A 23,821-nucleotide genomic window follows, 5' to 3' on the forward strand; every position below is an offset into this window, starting at 1 on the left:
CCTTTTAGTGTTGGACCAATGTACAACTTTCGTGTTCTTCCATTCTCGTGGAGGTTTTCGTGTGAGATGTGGTACATGTACTATATGCATTACATGTTGTACATTCAAAATAAGTGAAACAACAGAAATACTATTTTTCCCTAATTTGTTTTTAATATATGTAGGAAATAATCATCAAAAGCCAGTTTTCAAAAACAGATTTTAAAATTTTGAGAAAATACAAAAATAACTATTATGTTAAAAAAAATGACCAGTTTAAAAATCTACCATAAATTGTATTTTTTTTTTCTAAAAAAATATATATTTAGACTTTTTTTTCCAGCAAATTCTGAAATTGCGAACTCCAATATGAGTTTCGAACTTATTATTTTTCACAAAAGTAAGTTTGAAATTTCGAACCCAACAAAATTTTTGAATATAATTATTTGTTTGAGTCTATTTATCGATGTTATTTCTATAGTTCGAATTACACAATCTTTTCCAAATTTCTATAAAATATCAATGTGTAATCTTATGTATCTGTAATCCAAACTTTTTGGCTAAGCTGTTATCTAACCTAAAGGTACCATCAGTCAAAGAAGACAAGTAGACAACCATAAGAGGTTGCATGCGACTTAGGCCGGTCGGTATGGTTGTAACGGACAGATTCATGGTCTAGGTGGCCACGAACCACGACCGTGCATATCATCCCGGTGGTTCGTGGTTGTGGGGATTCGTGGTTGGGACAACGAATGGAAACGAAAAATGTAATTGGTTGTTGAGTAACAACCATATTTAGGGTTTAAAATCTTTTTTTTTTTTTTTTAAATTTTACCTTTCAAACAACATTAAACATCTTCTATAAATACCACACCTATTCATTCAAAGACAAAGAAGACAACGAATGGTAGACGAGGAAAGTGCCGACGGTCATTTTGACCATTTTCTATCTGTTGCTATATTCATTTTCCTTTGCATCCATGAAAGTTAAAATAAAAATGATAATGACCCGTTTTCTAGAAAACTGTTGAAGAAGACGACGAAAAAGGAAACAGGTGACCTTTATATTTGCTTCCAGTTAAGTTACAAATTTGGTCTCTTGAAATTGTCTCTTTTAATCTTATTGTTTCCTCTCATTTTTAGTTGAATTAAATTAAACCATCAACTATATATTTATTTAATTTTAAAAATTAATAATATGTTTATTTGAATTTTTAATTAGTAAAATGATTATTTAAGTTTATAATTATTTTTTAATTAATCTAATGTTAAAAAAAAATTAAAAAAACTAAAAATATAGAGTGATAACCATTTCCAATATCTAGTTGGTTGATGGTGAAGCTAATTTGACACAAAGGTGACATCACTTTTTTGTTTCTACGGCTAAATTACTTCTAGTTGGAAGACGATTTAATAAATGAAGTCAGACAAAAACATTAACTTTTCTTGGCATATATAATACATACACCATTGTGACATCGTGTGGGGTTTCCGTTAACATCTAACCAAGAATCATCAAGACAATTTCTCATCGTAGTCATTTTACAGCATGCAATTTCATTAAGGTCCCATTTCAAAGTATATACCTTATTATCCAAGTTGATTATGTTTAAAGTGAAATAAAGGACATGATTTGCTATGTGATCTCCTTCATTTTAAAAATGGACATAAAATAGATTCCACGAAAATCCAACATTGTTTTTAGAAGCATAGCACCCCAATGGAATGAAGCTTGATCTTCTAATTCCACAACTTCTTTTGGAATCTATATATTAATCTTATCTATTTCCAACTCGTTTACATAACAGAATTATACAAAAAGACCCATTGTCGCAACATATAATACCCAACAAAACCTCTGATGAGTCATCTATTTCAAATTCTTTCGATTTTGATTATGACTTAATTTTTATTGTTCCTGACAGGGCAATAGATGTTGAAGTACATGCTGATGACAATCAAATTCCTAAAATTTGAAAGCACTCTGATGATTATACATTAAATTAGGATGTTGGTAGTTCTCAGTCATCAACGAACTCTCCACTTAGTGTCAAAAATCATCCAGAATTGCAAGATGATCAAATGGAGGGGGGCACTTGGAATTGATGTGATGGTTTGGTTGTTATACGATTTTCAAGGAAATAGTGCACATCACTTTTCACTTTTCAGACATGGCATATGTTGTGGTAACTGGTCCTATTTTCAAGGAAACACGTTCCATGATCTTAATGAATAACCGCTTTAAATTAAACTTGGGGTTTACGTATAAAATGGTTTTGGGGACGTTTCATTCACTATTTACGCGATCAGACTTACATTTTCCCTAAATTCTCTTTCCTTCTATTCTCAAAGCTTCAAACCCTAACAACGGCGACCACAAATATGAATGTTGATCCTTCTCAAACCACCAATGATACCACATCTCAACCTCTGTTGAAGATTCAGAGTACCAACTATGCTATTCAACCTAATGTTAGCAAGTATCCTGAAGAGTTGAAGATGCTGGTTGTAACGTTGAATCACTCGGTCTTATAAACTGTAACGCCCCGTTCCTGGTACGTATTTATTTTAATTAAATGTTTCTTTTTGGAAGAGCTACTCGGTGAGTTGTAGTCGTAACTCACCGAGTAGATGTCGAGTTGGATGCGGGCTTTAAGTGATCTACTCGGCGAGTAGGCCAATCAGGAGGAGACCCTAATCCTTAGGGTTTGCACCCTATTTAAACGTCCTTATAGCCCCATCTCAGCCTCCATCACCTTCAGAGCATTCCTTATCGAACCTTAGCCTTCATTGGTAAGTTTGAGTGATTGTTGCCTTGTGAAGGGACTTTTGGTGCACTTTGGAGCAAGTGGAAGAATGGAGAGGTTTAAGAGGTCAAGGGGACTTAGATCCAGAACACATTCGTTTGTGGTCATTCATTCTGGTAATAAAGTTTCCATCTTGATTATTGATTTATTAGATCTTGTTTGTCCCTAAATTGTTGCTTTTAAGCACTAAAACCCCAAATCCTTGTAGAGAAACCTTATGGTTGGGTTATACTTCAGATCTGGACTCTCATTACCTTCTAGAAGTGTTAAGTTTCATTCATATTTGTGATTAAGGTCCCACTTGAGCTTAGAGCCCCATTAAGAGCTTAGTTTGGACATTTGAAGCCCCTAAAGCTATGCATGCACGTAAAGTTTGCAACTTTACGTGATAAGCATGCCCTAGAAGCCTAGATCTGTGGTTTGGAGCCACTGCATGGCTCAAATCAGGTCTGTATGGAAAAAAGACTGAATGAACTCGGCAAGTAGAACGTTGGACTCGGCAAGTCCTATGAAGATATCCGTGGACTCGGCGAGTTGGATGAGCAACTCGACGAGTCCGATGAAGATTTCCTTAAACTCGACGAGTTGTTCTTCAACTCCGCGAGTCGGATGAACTTGGACTTAGTATGTATGCATCGAAGAAGAACACGTCGAGTCTTCGCTAAGCTCGACGAGTAGAAACGGGTATAGAACTAGAACAGATAGAATGGACTCGACGATTTGGCGAGCCAACTCGGCGAGTCCGGTCAACCAGGAAGTTGACTTTGACCGGGGGGTAAAATAGTCACCTTAGAGGGACTCACCAGTCAAGTCGACTTTCAAGGCGACTAGTAGTCTTAGTGGTAATGTGGGAACTGCTCATATGGACACAACCACTAATTTGGGTGAACATTTTTGTATTATCCATCCCTGAGCAGGCTTCAGTCATACCACCCGAAGTTTCGATTGCCAAGGCCAATATGGAGGAGGTTCGAACTGCAGACATCACTGTGGACATATCTAATATGGACACAAATGTCAACATGGGTGATGGGGTGTCGACTTTCGAAGCCCATGGTATTTCAAATGTATCTACTATCATTGTTCCTATTTCCATTATCATCTCTTCTACTTTCGAAACCACACATATAAATACTTCCACTTCGCTACCACCATTTGATTCACCCATTCCTACATCCTTACCCGCTTTAACTATCTCACCTACGTATTCTAACATCATGAATCAACCTATTACTTTGTTGTTTCCTTATTAATCCACTGAAGGACCCAAATCCAATCTGGATGATACCACAAATGATGATGATGTTTGTGTATCATTTTCTAATATCCAATTTGATCCAGAAGAAGAAAACATTCTAGATCATATGCTAATGTTTGGGAAACAGTTCAAGATTCTGAATTGCAAACTCAATTCCTTGTTGCAACTTCAAGCAAATGTTGGAAATTGTAATAGCATCTTTGGGATTGAAGTAGATGTTATGTTGAAAGCCCAAAAACTTAGGTTGCAAGCCATGTTGGATCGAAGTGATAAAAACAATGAACTACGTGTGAAACATCAGTCTGAGTCATTTAATCATGAAGTAAAATGTTTGAGATCCATTGCCAAAGAACACCACATTCTTTTTTTGAAGCTATAAAGAATGTCAGAGAGGATGTTAATTTCAAGCTTGAGGAAATTCATACTGATATGAAGTTGTAAAGAATGCCAAAGAACACATACTTTTCTCAAGGCTTTTATGAAGATCCAAGTGATAAACTTCATGTTCAAGTAAAGATCTAAAATTTAAACACATAAACATGCATATATACATAGATCTAACACAAAAGCACTTGTATTCTCGCTCAAAAAGATTATAAAACCGAAAACAAGGGGGTATGAAGCTCACCTTTGGGGTTTTTGAGATGTGGATGAAGACGAAGATGGAACTTTAAACCTAGCTTGAGTTTTTGGTGAGATCTCAAAATGGTGGTGGATGTAAGAGCATAAACCCGAAAATAAAGTGGATTTTAAAGAAAAGATCTTAGCATACAATGGGGTTAAACAACTTAAGTGTGAAGTAAACTTACCATGATGATAATACTTGATGCAAAGCTCTTAAAATACCCCACCAAAGTCACGATTTTTAGATGAGAAAAGGAAGAACCTATTTGTGTTCTAGAGAGGGATATGAGAGAGTTATTGTGTTGTTTGAAGGGAAGAATGAGGTGAAATGGGGAGGGTTGGGCTGAGATATGGAGAATGGAGAGGGAAAAGACTTGTGCCTTGATGTTTGATGGTTAAAACTTCCTTCCCTAGATACATGTTGGCTTATAACCTAGATATATGATGTGTAAATATGAGGTGGCACTCAAAAGTCCACCCTTTTTTTTTCTCTTTTCTTTTATTAAATGGGCCAACCTATTAGCAGTGTTTCTCGGCCCATATGATGGCCCAAAATGATGGGCTTCGATTTGGCTTGGCCCCATGAAGGATTCTCGACTTATTAAAGCTTAGGAAAGGGTTTTTGGTTCAAAGGGCCCAAAAATAATAACTATCGGCCCAACTAAGGTCCTAGTATATGTTTTCGGCCCAAAAGGCCCAATAAGAATGTCTTATGGCCCAAAAGAACTAAGTTGAGGGCTTATTGGATCGAGTTCTTGGACTTAAACAAGGAGATTATATTGTTTAGGAATTCACATATTAACCTAATTTTACTAGTTGTGACACAGAAAATCCAATACCACATGCAAGTAACTAATTAGTCTACTTAATTAATAACATACCACAACATAAACATATCCTATCCTACAAATGATACATACAACAATATGTAATATATTGAGAAAACTCACCTTTATCTAAAAAGCAGAAGCTCAACAGCAACCCAACAACAGAAAAAACTAATACAAGCCACCTAATGTCAAACTGAGATCATTCCTTAGTTAGATACTTAATTCTACCAAAGTTTGACCAAATGTCAAACATGTTAAAAAGTCAATGGTCCAATAGATATTGCACCACGACTAAGCACATTGTTTGTGCTGCATACGCAACATAACAAAACAGACGTGATCTAAATACGATACCACATCGTGGAGCCTTCATGGTCACGCCACGTTTGCTCTGGAAGAAGCCAAGTTCATTAAACACTCAATCCCTTAAGATTAAGACTCCAACTTTCCAGATCATAATAAAACCATGACATAATGGATAAAGTTTCCAACTTTATCCATTTGCATGCCTCAAAACACACAAAGATCAACATAGGTCAAGAATGGCCAAAATACCACCTAAATCATGCATAACACTCAAATGAAGTTAAAGTATAGATTTTAACACCACAATGAGTCTAGACTACTCAAAGATTCAACCTTTAACACTGGAGTTGTCAAACTTCAACTCAAATCCATCAAAAAGGACCAAAACGTTCATATAAACTATGATCCATAAAACTATAAGCGTAAAGGTGAAAGCTTGAAGACTTATAGAGGTCAAAAATGGATTAAGAAGGCTGATGATACTTGAATCCAAGCTACGAATGCCGGCATCTATTGAATCTTCACACCAAAAGCTTCCCAAGACACCAAAATCACCAAGGAAGGAAGAAGGGAGCGAGGAGAGGCTAGGGTTTCATGGTTAGGTTTCTAAAGGTGGAGGTTGGAGAACATGAGCAAACCCTTGAATCACATTCCTTAAATAGGGCCCAAGGTCAGGGACCTAGGGTCTTGGGTTGTGGTGGTCACCGCTTCACGGTCAAACATCAAACCATTCCGCCACAAAAACATGTGGTCAGGCCGTGACACTCTTACTCCCATGTCGTGTACCCAAGGGTTTTCCGAAAAACCTTATTCTCAAACTCTAAGAGTCTTTAGTTACCAGCCAAGAAAATGGGTGTTACATATAGATATATTTTCATTACAACTTTATGTATTTAGTATTTAAATTAAATATTTCTATATGGATTTTGTTTTATAATTGTTAAAATCATTCAATTTATATGTTTTATCACCTTTACTATTGTGTATTTTTTTTTATTTTTTTTTTGCAAAACTAGTCATATAAAAAACAAAATGTTTGTCAAAAATGCTAAAATTTATAGGGTAACAAAACTTAATGTAACCAAAGGTTATACAATAATCAAAATAAAAAAAAAAATCCAATGTCTAGAAAGTGTTTATAGTCACACTTATTTGATACAATACTTGATTACAACAATATTTTTGCTACTTTAAAAAAAAAAAAAAAAAAAAAAAAAAAAAAAAAAAAAAAATCGATGTAACTAAAACTCAATAAACAATCATTTTTGTGAATAAATAATATCCACGACCACACTAATATGTGGTAGTTGGATAATCAATAATCACAATAAAAAACACTTGCATGTCTCTAAATCGTTTAAAGTCACACTTATTCGACAGAGTGCTTGATTACAACACTTACCATGTTTTTCTTAAATCGAAGTGACTAAAAACTTAATAAACAATCTTTTCGATGACTAAATAGTAGATATGGTCAAGTAACAATAAAATCATGTGGCAATTGTATGCGCAACAGTCACGACCAAAAAACGTTTGTGTGTCTAAAAATCATTTATGATCACACTTATTCGATTCAATGTTTGATTATAACAACACTTTTGATACGTTGTTTTAAATCAATGTGACGAAAAACTCAGTAAACAATTTTTTTTGACTAAATAATAGTTACGGCCAGACTAACAATAAACCCAGGTATCCGTTGGATAAACATTAGTCACAATAGGAAAAAAAATGCTTGTGTGTCCACAAATCGTTAATGACCACACATATTCGACATAATACTTGATTACAACAACACTTTTGCCAGGTTTTTCATAAATCATTATGACTGAAAACTCAAATAAATAATCTTTCCCATGACTAAATAATAGTCACAACCAAAATAACAATAAATTCATATGGTCGCTCGTTGTATTAGCAATAGTCACAATAAAAAAATGTCTGTGTATCTATAAATCATTTACGGTCACGCTTATTCGACACAATGTTTGATTATAACAACAATTTTGCCACGTTTTTCTTAAATCGATGTAACTAAAAACTCAATAAATATTTTTTCTGTGACTAAATAATAATATGATCACACTAACAATACACATGTGTCAGTTGTATGAGCAACAGCTACAATCAAAAGATGCTCGTGTGTCACATTTATTCGACAAAATGTTTGATTATAACAACATTGTTGTTACGGTTTTCTTAAATCGATGTGACTAAAAATTCAATAAACAATCTTTTATGTGACTAAATAACAGATACGACCACACTAACAATAAACTAATATAACATTTGTATGGACAATAGTCACAATCAAAAAAACGTTTGTGTCTAGAAAACGTTTATAACCACACTTAATGGACGGAATCATGGATTACAATATAAAATGTTGGTACCATTTAGCCATATTTTTTATGATACGGTCACAATTGTCCAGTTGTTACAGCCACTTAATTTTAATGTGGTCGCATGATACGTAAAAAGACATGATATTTCATCTCACTTGAACTCAAAAAATAACATGTGGTTAACAATGTGTGGCCAGTGTCGATTTTTGTACTAGGGTATGTTTTGACATCTTTTGGGGGTGCAATGTAATTGGATCATGTAAGTATTCTTGCACTTGTTATTGTTGAACTTTGGTAATGCTCGCTAGACTTTCCAAAGTCTAGAATACCTATTTTAACATGGTTCATATTCGTGGATTAGAGGATGGATGCTGATAAAATGCTCGCTACTCGCTAGACTTTCCAAAGTCTAAAGCTTAACTTTTAAGACCTTATTCTGCAATTGCATTTTATAAAATGTTAGAAACTTTGATTTTTAATTAACTATTTCAAATAGCCCATTTGATAGGTGTTTTCGAATACGAAATGGTAAATCCAAATGTGCCATTGCGATTAGGCTCCTACAAACCTTGGTAAAAGCTTGTTGGGGTGTTGTAATTTCAACGTTTGTATTTGAAGTCAACTTTTTAAAATTTAAATCTACTTCAGCTACATATTATGTGTGTTCTTATCCAGAACAAGAGGAAAACTGTAAACATCTTTGATAGATAAATAAATATTCTAATCTTATTCTTTGATTCTAAACTATTAAAATCGTCATAATTACTTCTAAAAACAAAAGTCCAAATACCTCAGAGTCAAAGAGCCACATGCGTACAAAGACAACACCCACAACTGCCATGTGCAATGCGAAAAAGAAAATAAAGAAAAACGAATCCGCCAGTTACGCAGTTATAATAAATTAATAATCCCATTAAAAAAAATCAATATTCAATTACATCCAATCAACCCAACACAATCAAAACCCCATAAACAAATTTTCAAACTTCGATGATGAACCATAAAACAAAATTCAAACACCCAATTTTCTTAATTTAAAAAAAAAATTAAAAAAAAACCCAAAACTCACCTAAATTGGTTTCTGGATCAGATTTAGAAGATAAGGGAATCCCATATGGCGGCGATGGCAAAGGCGGCGGGGATGACCAGCTGGCTTCTGAGGGCGGTGAATCTTGAAGAATCGCTTTTTGCAGCGGCGGCGCGTGGTGGTGGTGGTAAGGCGGTGAGATGTACGTGAAGCTTCATGCCGCCGTAGCAGGAGCCTTTGCTGCTCATGAAGTAGCGGTCGTGGGTGACGTTGAGTGCCACCACGTCTCTTCCGGCGCCGGTGGTGTAATTGTGAACAGGGTGCTCGGCGTTGCACGTTTCATAGTTCGTCTTGTTCACTTCAAGTATGTCGTTTTGGTTCCTGTCGTATACGAAATCTGACAGAACGAGGAAATTACAATTATGCCCCTCAATGGAAGTTCTATGTTTTTAGGGGTTAAATGAATAAAGAAAAAAGCTTCTTAGATCACGAATTCCAATAAGTAATCCCTGATAAAGAGTAAAGACTAATTAAAAAAATAATCTTTGATGAAGAGTGGCATTGAAGTTTTGTTTGTCGGCGAGATCTTGAAAAGCGAAAGAAAGATTCACAACTTTCTTGATTAGAACAAGAGATTGTGTTCAAAATACACCAAGATAACATCAAAAAGAAACTATGGTCCCATGGTTAACATCAAAAAGAAAGTAAACTTTCATTTCAACCAGTTTGAAATTCGAAGTCCATATTTACTCCAAAAACCTCATTTTTCCATTTCTTTCGTGATTTTAAAATTTCTATGGCGAATGAATAACAGAAAGGCAGGATGAGATCTATGATTTATTGTCTGATTGTACAATCGAGTTGTACAATGTATACAGAGTGCTGTCGATTTTGTATTGCAGATCTCCATTGCCCTAACATTACTCGAAGCACAAAAAAGGAGGTGGAAAACTGGAAATATTGAGTAATGTCCTAAATGTTCTTAACTTGGTGATTACTGATTATAATCCACATTCGGTTCAAATTAGTAAAAATCTAAGCTTAATTAACTGAAATCATTACGAGAAACATTAAAAGGAGACCACATTTCAAATCACGGAAAATTTGGGGAAAAAAGTCAGCATATCTGTCAAAAGATCTAGCACGATTAGCTTTAAAATCACTGAAATGAAAACGTACTCGATGATCTATGTAAACAAACTTAACAATTAGAGAAGCAAAAGTGCAGATCTGAGCGAGATACTTACAGAGCCAATCGCCGAGGTAGAAAGTTTGGTTTCCGGCCCACAGAGTGTAGTTAACGTTGGAAGTCCAGCCCATGTTGCCTCCGACGATGAATCGCTTGGCGGAAACTTCCGGTAACATCACCAGCAATGTGGCGCAGAAGGCCAAAGCCACCGCCGTCGCCCATCTACCGTTGCTGATGCTCCGCCCCATTGGAGTTGAGAAATTATTCGGGTGGCGAATTTCGAGGGTTTTTCTAGAAATGTCGAGTAAAGATATCCGTTGCACTATATAACACGAATAGGAGCGTCACCCAATAGATCGAGTGTTCCAGCAACTTCGTTTATAAAAAGAAAAAAAAAAAAAAAAAAACATTATTTATTATTTTAATTTATAATGATTAAACTTTATATTTTGCATTAAAAGAGTATAGGTTACAACTAATTTTTAAGTCACAAAAAAATTAATCGTGTCAAATATGTCACTTTGTACAATTCATCTTCGAGAATTGTTTTTTTTAAAAGTATAAAATGCTTGGCTTAATTGGTTTTGATCCATATTGGTATTCTACGTTGCAAATTTGAAAATTTATTATACATGGTACCATCTAAGGTGTACTTCTTATTATTACTTAACTATATACAAACCTAAAAAGGTGGATGCATAACTCTTGGTGATATGTGTATTATACACATTTCCTATTATCTATTACGAATAGTTTTTAATGAGGCTTTGTAACTATAAATGTATTGGTGATCAATTAATAAACCAAGCAATCCAAACCATTTGTTTCATAGTATAGAGTGGGTTTTAAGTTTTAACCTAAACCCTAAAACATAACAGTCGGCGAATAACCATGTAAATTAGTTTGGTACTCTCGATGTCATTTATCATCCAATCGATGTGTCGATTAACCAAACACGCTCCATGAATCAATGATAATTTACGAGCTACCCATTGTCATCCTTCATTAGTCTCATATCAGTGTGCCAGTTAACCACACACGCTCCATTAACGACCAATAAAGTGCAATGTGCAATTTCATGGGTTAGCATCAAATCCACATTTTTCCTAAAGTAACCAAGATTTGAAATTTATAAAATGTTTAGTTACTTTTTATGTTCATTATACTTTTAATGAGAGTTTAGTGTCTTATCCTACCCGTTCGGCTAACGACCATCCATTAGTCAAGAGTGCAGTGGGTAAGAGTAGATACCTAATAGCAGTCATTTTACAGGCCGCTTCCTTAAACACTCCTTATAGACCAGCTTCATGAATGAGGTTTACTAACGATAAGACTGACTTATTCTTATATATATATATATATATATATATATATATATATATATATATATATATATATATATATATATATATATATATATAAATTAAACTTTTAGTGTTATAATAGTATAAGGGTGTATTTTAAACTCTTTTAAAATACTACCTGGTTAAATCTTTTAAATAAAGAGTAAATTACTGAAATCGTCTCTATGCTTTGATTAAAATTGCACGTTTGGTACTAACTTTTATTTTGCATTCGGATCGTCCCTGTGGTTTGATTTTGTTGCGTTTTTCGTCCCTACGGTTTGGTCAAAATTGCACATTTGGTCCCTAACTTTATGTATGCAAGGGACGAAAAACGCAACAAAATAAAACCATATGGACGATCCGAGTGCAAAAGAAAAATTAGGAACCAAACATGTAATTTTAACCAAACCATAGGGACGGTTTCAGTAATTTACTCTTAAATAAATTAAAATTTGAATTTAATAAACTTTAAACCATATTATGTAATTATTAATTGTTCTTTTTTTAATTAATCTTTTAATTAAATTATTAATAAAAACCATAATCATACCTTCTAGGTGTTTCCATTTAAATTTCCAAAATTAAAACTTGTAATTTTAAATTTAAATCACAAAACCAAAATGGTGTATTTTAAAACTTTTCAAAATACCAAGGCTTGTTGTCCGTTTGCCTTCCATCGATATGTATTGACCGATATTAATCAATATACGTACATTTCAAAAAAAAATTAAATTCTAAAACTTAGAGGGTTCAATTTGAAACTATTCAAAAATTCTAGGTTAAATATTTGAATCAAAATAATCTTATATTACCCATATTTAACCAAATCTTCAAATTTGATAAGGATATCTTATATCAATCAGAAAAATCGAATTTAGGCATTAAAAACGATTTATGGTAATTATTCTAATCAAAATCTAGCCAAAAAATCGAAAAATCTGGCATCAGGCGAGTCAACTCGCCGAGTTGGCAAGTGAACTTGTCGAGTCTAAGCAACTTGTCGAATCCTCTATGGAACTCGTCGAGTTCATCTGCCAGATAGTAGAAAATCGATTTCTTGTTCTTTTGGTAGTCCATTCTTGCACCAATTCAATTGAATAAACATCTTAGGCTTAGATACCATGTAACATACACATTCTGAAATCATGTTATATATTTATTAAAAGTGAATAAAATTGAGTGTTGAGTTCTAACAGATAGTTTTTTCTAGAAATAAAGTAAAACTATGTTTAGAATTACTCATAAAATATTGGGAGTCTTATGAGATTTCAGTTAAAAGCCAAATATTGAAATTTAGCGAAAATATAAAATTTTGAAATAAGTGAAATTTTATTATTTAAAGTTGTAGAGAATCTCGTTAGAAACATTTAGGCGAAAACCTCGTCGAAATCCGAGTTATAACGAAGAAGTTATGAACAATCGAAGATCCGTGACAAATCCGACAAACACTATTTCGCGTAAAAAGTAAGTTTTCGATAAACTACTTTTTAGCATTAGTGATCTAAATGAAAGTTGTAGAACTCGTAAAAATAATCAACTTTCATATAAAGACGTTTGAATCTGACTTCGTATGAGGAAGTTATGATTTTTCTAAGTTTCGGATTAGCAGTAGACAGCTAAAAACTCGAAAAAAAGATCGAGCGATATTTAGCCGAAACAACCTAAACGAGAATCAAAGGTCTCATCAATAGTAGTACAACGGTAAAAGACTGACGAAAACAGACTTCATATGAAGAAGTTATGAGTTTTTAACGGATTTACCAGTCCCGATCTGTTAAAAATAATAATATTAAAACTAAAGTCAAAATTAGCCAACGGAGTCTAAACGAAAGTTGTAGATTATATTCCCGCCTACACGTGCATATAAAGAACATCAAAAACGGAGCTCGTATGCGAAATTTATGGATTTTAGAAAATTTGGGGACAATTTTCAAGAATTTTCGCAAGGATAAGGTTCTTATCCAGAGATGCCACGTCACCTCGCATGAACAGTAGCTGCGTGTTGCCTTCTGATTGGACCAAACTTCGGTATGGTAAGCATCCGATGCGCCTTTCGCCATCCTAGGCGACGTCTAAGACGCCTCCTAAGATGCCTCACATCAGGCTGCCACCGAGCTGCTTCGCTGCTGACACGCGCCTCTCCCTCCTTGCTTCGGATCCGACCATTGTGAGTATATATAGAGGCTACGGACCAGTCCGGGTATTTTTAAGAAATTGCCATTTTGGCCCCGTTTTCCATGTTTTTAGTATCTCCAATTTCCCCGAAACCCTGGTAACATTTCTAACACCCGAAACACACCCCGAAGTGCCCGAGAAGCCTGAGAAATTTATCTTTTCGGTTTAAAGCCCTACCTTCGCAGAGCCCGGTTTTCAAGAAAGCTCCCGGTTTTTATAGAAGAAAGCTATTTATAGTAACAAAGTGCTACCCAAATTACTATTTTAACCCCCGGTTACTTCAAAGTGAGTTCAATATATAGAAACAATTATATGTTATGTGTTATATGTGCTATGTGTTTTTTCCGTGTTATTATCTCGTGTTGTTATTTCATGTTGTATTTGTAGCAAAGTTATACCTTTGACCATGTGATCAGTGAAAGGACTTAGATTCACGGTGATACTGGTATGTAGCCTCTGGCTATGTAGAACATGCCTCGTAAGAAAATGACTTCTACTTTATGGTATTGGCAGAAGGTTAGATAGGACTGGTATGTAGCCTCTTATCATGTAGAGCATGAATCCGTAAGAGAATAACCTTTATTCTATGGTATTGGCAAATGGTTAGACAGGGCTATAAGCCTGAAATTTACCAAAATGTTAATCAAAAATTTTATGTCTTCTGTGCCATTTGGGCCAAAGCTTTATTGATGCATATCAAGTATTGAAATCGTTATGTCTCATTGATCGTAAATCTTTGAATCAAATCTTGAGTTGATATTGAAAGCCTGACATATGATACGCATATGTTATTGTTGTTCTTGTTCCTCTTTGCTTCTATTATATTGGTATATATAAGGCATAAGATTATATTGTATCTATTTATTGAATTCACTAAGCGTTATCGCTTATCCATCTCAATGTTTTAATATATTGTAGGCAATAAGCATCCGATATAGCTTTATACTGTTGGAAGAATTAAAATAGTTTGTACTATTACTTTTGTATTTAAGCTTTAGTATGTATAAAATATACAATATCCTGGGTAGTTTTGTAATAAACTTAAACTTAGCCAGTTTGTATCCAGTTGTTTTTAAATAAATTATCAATGTAAAATATTATTTGTGAATATGCATGTAGCATGTTCTGGAGTAACAACTGTTTTAATATTATGAAGGTGAGGGTCTTTCATGCCACTAATGGGTTTTGAGCATAACTACATGTTGGATTAGATGTCTAAGCCCATAACTATTATTGGTATATACTTGACCCGAGAGTAGCATGGTCTATTTGGGTTGCATATCATCAGGACAATTTGTTAGGATGGACTCTTGAGAGAAGGTTATATATGATTTATTAATATATTATAATTACTAGTATATTAATATGAAATATGGGTGAGCAAAAACCGAACCGACTAAAGAAAAACCGACAAAACCGCAATAAACCGCAACCGAAAAACCGAAACCGATGCAAAAACCAATGATGCGGATTTAATTTTTGCAAAACCGAAGGTCAACGGTGCGGTGCGGTTTCTATCCTAAAAACCGGTTCATCAAAACCGAACCACACCGCAAGCGTGTATAGTAATAAATCAATCAATGTATATTATATACATTTTATTTAAAATAATTATAAACGATAATATATTTATTATATGTTTATTTTGTGTTTGTATAAAACTATATGGGGTGCAAAAGAAATGTTCTATTGTTAGCCAAACGTACTAATCGATTACATATAATAAGCTTGTAACAAATTAAGTCAAAATCAACCAACCTTCAATCATTAATTAGTTTGTGAAAGTGGTCATAAGTTGTATTTTAAGTGACTTACAGTTTTTGATTATGTAATTTTGTTTTGAGCTGAAAATGAATGTATTAAAAAAAACAGCACAATACAAGCTTATATGCACATGGTTTTCAGTTCTTACAGTTTTAAAAAACCGCACAAAAAACATAAAAAAACTGCACCAAATTCTTAACACGGTTTAAAAACCGAAACCGCACCGATACAAACTGAAACCGCATTTAAAAACCGAAAAACCGAACCATTGCAAAACCGCACCTAACGGTTTTAAAAATGCAAAAACCACACCATGCAGTTTGCGGTTCGGTTTGGTCTAAAAACCGCACCAAACCGCACCATGCTCACCCCTAATATGAAATCATATGGTTTTAATTGCTATTGATCAAAAATTAATTTGGAATTGATTTAGTGATCAAAAAGAGACTAATTAAATATATGGGGACTAATTATGTTAATTAGTTATATTTATATGTGTTGGGCTTATGATTCATGTTGGACCAAGTTTATGTATGGATACGTAAAGAGTTGGGTCACATGAACCATGAATCATAAAACCCATGGGTATGGGTATGGGTTTTACTCATGACTCTTAGAATTCAACACATATAAATACATATATGATGACCTAAAAACTGCCAACCCTAGTATGTGGGTGCATGTTCTTGGAGTTCATGAAGGTTTTAGAGTGCATGAAGATTCTCTCTCAAGTCCTACCTTTGTCCTTGATGTATTGTGATTCCACTTGAGGTATCCGCACTATTGAGGATAAGCTCTTAAGGCCAAATGCATCAAGACTTCCAGCCCTATGAAACGGTATATTAACTAACTAGTATCTTGTGTATTTTACATCTTTGTATACTAGTTATAGGCTTAATACCTTGGAAACACATTTGCATGTATAACTAGTGAAAAAATAGATCCAAGGTATTTAGGGTTGTATGAACACCTTAGGAGTGTTAGAATGCTCAAAACCTAGCAGTGGTAGCAGAGCCTAGGCTTGTTTTCAATTATACTTGATGCAAAGTGCTGAAAAATGCTAAAAGAATTAATGGACTCACCGAGTCCATGCACAGATTCATCCAACTCGTCGAGTTGGTTCATGCACTCGACGAGTTGGACCCCCAGACAACATATCTTCGAGTTTTAAGGTTGGAATTGCTCTAGACTCATTACCTTAAACTGTTTTGGACTTACAAAACCTGTTTTTTGATGTGGTAATGATCATTCTAATCCAATTCAAAAGATAATTGTCAAAAGTTTCATGTTTTGTATTAGTTTAATGATTAGGCTAATTACATGAAAATTGTTTGATTTGAATTGTCTTGTTCATATGAGTTTGATCAAGATTATGAATATTGCAAGACATGTTTGTGATAGTTGTTTTTAATCCAAATTAATCTAAAAGTTATTCATAATATGTGTTTTTGTAACTTGTCCTCAAGTTATAAGAAAAGTCTCTTTAAAAAAGTTATTAAAACCATAGGTTACAAAATGAAGAGTGTATTTGTCATAAATAGTTTTATGAACTCCATAACTTATCCTCAAGTTATGGATGTTCAAGAGTCTCTTCATTTAAAGTTTTAAAAACCTATATTAAATTCATATGTTATGAAATTGAAGAGTTTTGAAAAGTTTCAAAACTTTCCCTCAAGTTTTGGAATTTGCAAAGTTACCTCCCCATGTATACTTTAATTCCAAATCAAACCCAAGAATTTTAATAGTTTAAAATTCAACCCTTATACTATTATATATATATATATATATATATATATATATATATATATATATATATATATATATATATATATATATATATATATAAGAGTAAAGTCAATCTTACCGTTAGTAGGCCTCATTCACGAAGTCAGTCTATAAAGGGGGTATAAGGTTACTGCCTATAAAATGACAATTTAATGGGTGTCCACTCTCACCCACCGCTTCCTTGACTGATGGAATGTCGTTAGCCGAACGGGTAGGAAAGGACTATAATTCTCCCTTCATTAAAAGTATAATGATAAATACTAAGTAACTAAACACTTATAAATTCACAATCTTAGTTACTTAGGAAAATGTGAATTCGGTGCTAACCCATGAAATTACACTTTGCACCCTTGTTAAGTCGTTAGTGGAGCGTGTGTGGTTAACCGACACACTAACATGGGACTGACAATGTGTGGCACTGGAAAATGGTGACTTAAGTTTTATCATAGATCGGTGGAGCGCGTGTGGTTAACCGACACATCGATTGGGTGATAAAATTAAGGGTACCAAGTAAATTTGTATGGTTATTCAAATCTTTTTTATGATCCTCGGCATCTCAGTCACAAACTTGAGAGGGCACAATCAAGATTTAAACATGTCATTGAAAGTTCAATGAATCTCAAAAGATCTAGGAGTTTCAAATCCAATTAAAACTTAATAATTTATTTTGTTTTTCATGGTGGAAATTGGTAAATCGTCATTTACCTACCTTCAAATATTTTATAGCTTGGATTACGGCATCCCTCTTCCAAGTTATAAAATAGTTTGTTATGTCCTAGCCTTAATATTTCATATCGGGTGTTATGTTAAGGACTTAAATCAACTGAAATTTGAATTTCTCCCTCATAGATGTCTAAGTTCAGACAACTATGGTCTTCCTCATCCTTTTGGATAGAGCTTTCCTAAAGAAGATGATATCCCAAATGGCAATCAAGGTGAAAGATCAATCCCTTTGTTGTGCATTAAATGGACTAGACATCATAATTCACTTTCTCCACCTCCTCCAATAATTCACCCTGGCCCACTAGTTCAAGGTCACTCAATCCTTATTTGGCAAGAAAAGTCTATATGTGCTTACATCTTGGAAATTAAGTCACATATTGGCAAGCTGGGAGATTTGGGTGTCAAATTCTTAAGGAAGTTGACTGTTAACTGGGTTCTTCAATCACTTCCCAAGTCATATAGTGAGTTCTTTAGGAAATGCTATGTGACATACCATGACATGACCTTTAATGATCTTACATATGTGCTCGAAGCTACTGAATCAGCAATGATTTGGAGCAATGGTAAAGCAAATTTTATTGGAAGATCTACTTCCCATGCTTCCATGGACATTGGTAATGGTAACATTGAAAGTCCCGAAAAGCTTTCTCTTCCCAATGGAAATGGATCGTTCATGGTCAAGTTATTTGACCTAATGGTAAAGAGAAAGGCTAATTCTGAGATAGTCTCGTGCACCATTTCCAAAGAGTCCATATGTTTCTATTGCCAAGAGAAGGGACATTGGTCGCGAAGCTATCCATTTTACCTGAAAGATCATAAGGATGGTAAAGTCAAAAAGGTTTTACTCCACTTCAGGTAAAGTCCATTATCCAGCTCTATTAAGTTCATATTTGGAGATTCTTAATACATGATGTAATTTAATTACATTTTGATGTTTTGTAGAATCAAAGAAAAGTAAGGAAGATTAAAGAAATAGTAAGCTGATTCTGATCGCGAATAGATGAATTTCGATCGCATGGTTTGATGATCAAAATTTTGATTTGCTGCTTAAGAGTTATGATATATTGCTTAGGAATAGATAATAACATGTTTTCATATGTATTTGAATTGTAAGGATAAGTTTTTCCGCAAGTTTTAAAATAAAAGAAAAGTTTTATTTTATTTATTTTAAGTATCCTTACAATGGCATTTGTGAAAAAATGTCGTATACATGATTTCGTTGATAGCAATATTGGAAAATGGATTTAATTCTTTCATTTGTGGTAGTGTCGTAATTTACCAAATAAGGAAAGATTCTGATCACCTAAGTTTCAGTTGGATAGAAAATTGGAATCATGCAACTTGTATTGTATGATGAATGATAATTTTCATCTTTGGGAAATTAATACTAAGTCCTTGCTCACATGCATGTGTGAGTCAAGTGAGGGACTAAAGGATTTGGTACACTTGGTTTTGCGTTGGTTAGGTCCACCACAAACATCGATAAGATTATTCGTTATGATTTAGTAAAGTTTAGTAAATATGGTTATACTTACAAGTTTAAGTGTAATTCTGAAACATTGGAAAAGTTTCAATGTATGGCAGGACGGATAAGAAGAATCAAATAAGGTAGAAAGATAAAAGTTTCTCCAATTTGAAGTGATGTGAGAGTACTTGAGTATCTTGTTTTATGATTATCTTAGTGATTATGGAACCATATCACAATCGATCCTCTTAGAAAACCTTAGTGCATTTGTTTGGCTAAGGAGAGGAATCGTGAAGTGTGGAAATGTTCAAATCAAAAGATAAATCATACTTCGTTCCATTGTAACTTGAGTGACATAACTCTAAGAAAGGTTTATAACACTTATCAAATGTAGAGTGACATGTTTCTTACTCTTGTACATCTGAAATTGGTAAGTTGTGATGTTTTGGATAAAATAGAGACCAATTAAGACCAACTGTAAGAAGTGTTTATCTTGATAAGAATCCGCACAAACTCTTGAATATTTGTTTTGTTAATGAATGGTTATTGACAAGATAATCTTATATGTCAAGAGGTCAGTGGGAGTTTTAAAAGATCTTGAGATAGTTTCAAGAACTAATCAAGAGTATTGTTAATCACTAGTCCATGACTTGAGGTTTGTAACCTATCGTGTTGAGATATTCTTACTTATGTGTCTATTTCAGTTAAAAGTTGAATATTCTTGTGAGTTCTATGAGTTCTCAATTGTTTGCATAACAACCTGGAAGCAATGATAGGCCCTGTGCTGCCAGGTGGCAAGAAAGTAAGATTAAACAAGTTCAGTACATATGAGTCTGGATTTGTCACTAAACTTCTCTTATGATTATGGTTTTGACAAATTCGCATGGATATGAACACTTACACCATAAAAATAAAATCTAAGTGTCATAAGGTTTCTCTCCGATCCATGAAAATGATGGTGAGGAAACACTTTCACTAAGTAGATTTTAAGTAGATAGCGATTATGATATTTGCATTCTCAAAGTCGTTAGTGGAGCGCATATGGTTAATCGGCACACTAACATAGACTTGTGAGAAATGGCAAAGGTACAAACAATTGAGACTATGATTACGATATCCCTTTTCATAGTTCTAAAATTGTTTATACACATGTGTGCTATCTAAGGAAAGGTGTATGATTTTAATAAAGTTTTATCAAAGCATTTCGTATCAGAAGTCTGAACTTTGGTAAGAAAGTCAATAAAGTATTGATTTCTAGAAGTCCAATTGATTTTTGGGTACATGTCAAAGCTAGTGGGAGCATAAAGTGTTATGCGAGTTAAATTATAATTATCATGTTAGTGGGAGCATGATTATTATGTTACATGTTGCAAGTTAGCAATGTTAATTATAGAAAACAAAATTTTCAATTCGTTTTGAAAAGTTGTTTTGCTATAATTAAGGGAGAGGATTTTATACTTCATTCTAATTCTACAAGCTTAGATTGAGACTTTAATCAACATTAGTCAAAGATATATATGAATGTTATGTTGGAATGGTTCAACATAAGGAAATTCTATATATGTTGCATTCTCAAAATTCAATTATGATTACGGCATCCCTCTTCATAGTTCGAATTATGAGAACATGGAAAATAAAAAATTTTATAGCATGAATCGTGTCCCATATGCTTCGGGTATAGGATCGATTGCATGTGCTATAATATTTATCCTTTCTAAATTTTCCAAATGCCTGGGGGCATTAAGAGGGGAAAAGTTCTAGAATTGGATATGACTAAAATGATTAAGCATTTGCTGAGGACAATCTGAGGTTTACCAAAGATTGGTTGCTCATGGACAATCGGAAGTATAGTGTAAACTTTGGAAAGGACCATATTGACATATTCTGAAAAAGAGGCAACTCTTGTTCAGAAGTGATAGTCAAAAGGATAATATGGAATTGTTTTCATAGGTGGAAGTTATTCTTTGAATCTGTGTAAGATTAGAAAACTTAATGCAAAGAAGGATGTTCAAAGGAGTGTACTTTGAATATGAGACTTCGTTTCCATGGAATTGATATCGATTGGAATACTTTTTAATGTATGTTGCCAAGTCTTTGTGACTTTTGTGCCAAATCATTACAAGAGAATCATTGCATATAAGTTTAGAATCTAACAGATTACAGTAAATGGCAAGAGTTTGGTATTCTTACATTTACAAAAGGGATTGGGATTGTGAAATGAGCACCAATGGAGTTGTGTTCAATTGATCTATTTCACAAAAGAAAGGACCATAAGTAAAAATAGTGTGCATGCTTGGATCATGGCATAACCATTGTTTTAATTCAAGTATTAAGTTGATCAATCGAAACATTATACAATAAATAATCAGTAATCAATATGGTGCTTAGATAAAAGGGTTTTTTACTTACACTCAAGAGTTTAGGGCCATATAGGATTAGTATTATTCTTCTGTTTCACTTTGCATGTTTTGACTTCCAGAATAATTATTTTATTCAAACTCTCCACAGTCGGTCATACATTGGAAGTAGGTATTGAATTAATATTGTCATGAATTTGGCTTGTAAGATTTGTCTTAGGTGCATTAGACATAACAATGGTTGCTGCAACATTCATGAGTGCTCATATGGTTTGAGTATTGGATTAAACCCACGCTCATTTGAATCACTTCATGGATTTTATCACGAGTGAATCATGAGACGATAATATTTTATATTCTTCAAACCTAGAGATATGAGTTGTTGACTATGAGTTGGTTGTACATTGATTGTACAAAAACACATCAGTAACTTAATGTTATAAAACATGCCTTTCTGTATGATTCAACAAGTAGTTAATACAAGCATATGAGTCGAAGTTTATCCATTCGTTTTACATCATAAGTATAAAAGAGATATTTGTGGGCCCTTCGATGATTTCGTGATGACACCCCTAAGTGCTTGGCCAAGCCTGGACTGATTTGATTTGTTCAATTAGTCAGTTGTCATAAATCAAAAATTAGGAAACAACAAATGGACAGAGAGAATGATTATAATACATCTCTCATTCCATATGATATCTAGAATGGAGGAATATATGATCACTTATCTAATGGACGCGTCATTTGAATTGTTCAGAGTTTGACAACGGCTTTAAGAGCTACGCTTGCTAGTCGGGTTATGAAGTCGTACTTGCAATAATAGTTTTAGACTTATCCAAGTGGAAGACTGTTGGATTAGATGTCTAAGCCCATAACTATAATTGGTATGTCCTTGACCCAAGAGTAGCATGGTCCATTTGGGTTGCATATCATCAGGACAATTTGTTAGGATGGACTCTTGAGAGAAGGTTATATATGATTTATTAATATATTATAAGTACTAGTATATTAATATGAAATCATATGGTTTTAATTAGTATTGATCAAAAATTAATTTGGAATTGATTTAGTGATCAAAAAGAGACTAATTAAATATATGGGGACTAATTATGTTAATTAGTTATATTTCTATGTGGTGGGCTTATGATCCATGTTGGACCAAGTTTATGTATGGATACATAAAGAGTTGGTCCACATGAACCATGGATCATAAAACCCATGGGTATGGGTTTGGGTTTTATCCATGATGCTTAGAATTCAACACATATAAACACATATATGATGACCTAAAAACCACCAACCCTAGTATGTGGGTGCATGTTCTCGGAGTTCAAGATGGTTTTAGAGTGCATGGAGATTCTCTCTCAAGTCCTACCTTTGTCCTTGATGTGTTGTGATTCCACTTGAGGCTTCCACACTATTGGGGCTAAGCTCTTAAGGCCAAATGCATCAAGACTTCTAGCCATATGAAAAGGTATATTACACTAACTAGTATCTTGTGTAGTTTACATCTTTGTATGCTAGTTATAGGCTTAATACCTTGGAAACACCTTTGCATGTATAATTAGTGAAAACATAGATCCAAGGTATTTAGGGTTGCTTGAACACCTTAGGAGTGTTAGAATGCTCAAAACCCAACACTACAATCATATGTGATCATGCAACCCTAATTGCTTTGGATATAAGTTTTTCTCTATTGAACATGCAAATACAAACTCCAAAGCAATAACAAGTATAATCCTTGCTTGATCTTGACTTTGAAAGCCTAGTGCCCTAAGTGATGTAACTATAGTGGAGTCACAAACACCCAATGCAAAGAATGACTTAGGAGAGAGGTGAAA

At 33.9% G+C, this 23,821-nt stretch overlaps 1 protein-coding gene across 1 annotated transcript; it reads right to left on the reverse strand.

The window, feature by feature from the left end:
* Positions 1-9,040: 9,040 nt before the first annotated feature.
* Positions 9,041-10,711, reverse strand: LOC145043978 (early nodulin-like protein 17). Its single transcript, XM_078992774.1, has 2 exons — positions 10,424-10,711; positions 9,041-9,573 (listed from the first exon to the last, which is right to left on the reverse strand). The coding sequence occupies exons 1-2, from the start codon at positions 10,611-10,613 to the stop codon at positions 9,242-9,244; spliced, it is 522 nt and encodes a 173-aa protein (XP_078848900.1). The 5' UTR covers positions 10,614-10,711; the 3' UTR covers positions 9,041-9,241.
* Between the last annotated feature and the right edge of the window lie 13,110 nt (positions 10,712-23,821).

This window comes from Lactuca saligna, chromosome 4 (genome assembly GCF_052625555.1).
Source record: "Lactuca saligna cultivar CGN05327 chromosome 4, ASM5262555v1, whole genome shotgun sequence".
Classification (NCBI taxonomy): Eukaryota; Viridiplantae; Streptophyta; class Magnoliopsida; order Asterales; family Asteraceae; genus Lactuca; species Lactuca saligna.

Excerpts from the sequence above, each read along its gene's own strand:
- LOC145043978 (XM_078992774.1), bottom strand. The coding sequence starts at position 10,613 with ATGGGGCGGAGCATCAGCAACGGTAGATGGGCGACGGCGGTGGCTTTG. Across the intron at positions 9,574-10,423 it reads CTACCTCGGCGATTGGCTCT|ATTTCGTATACGACAGGAAC; the intron begins GTAAGTATCTCG and ends TCGTTCTGTCAG.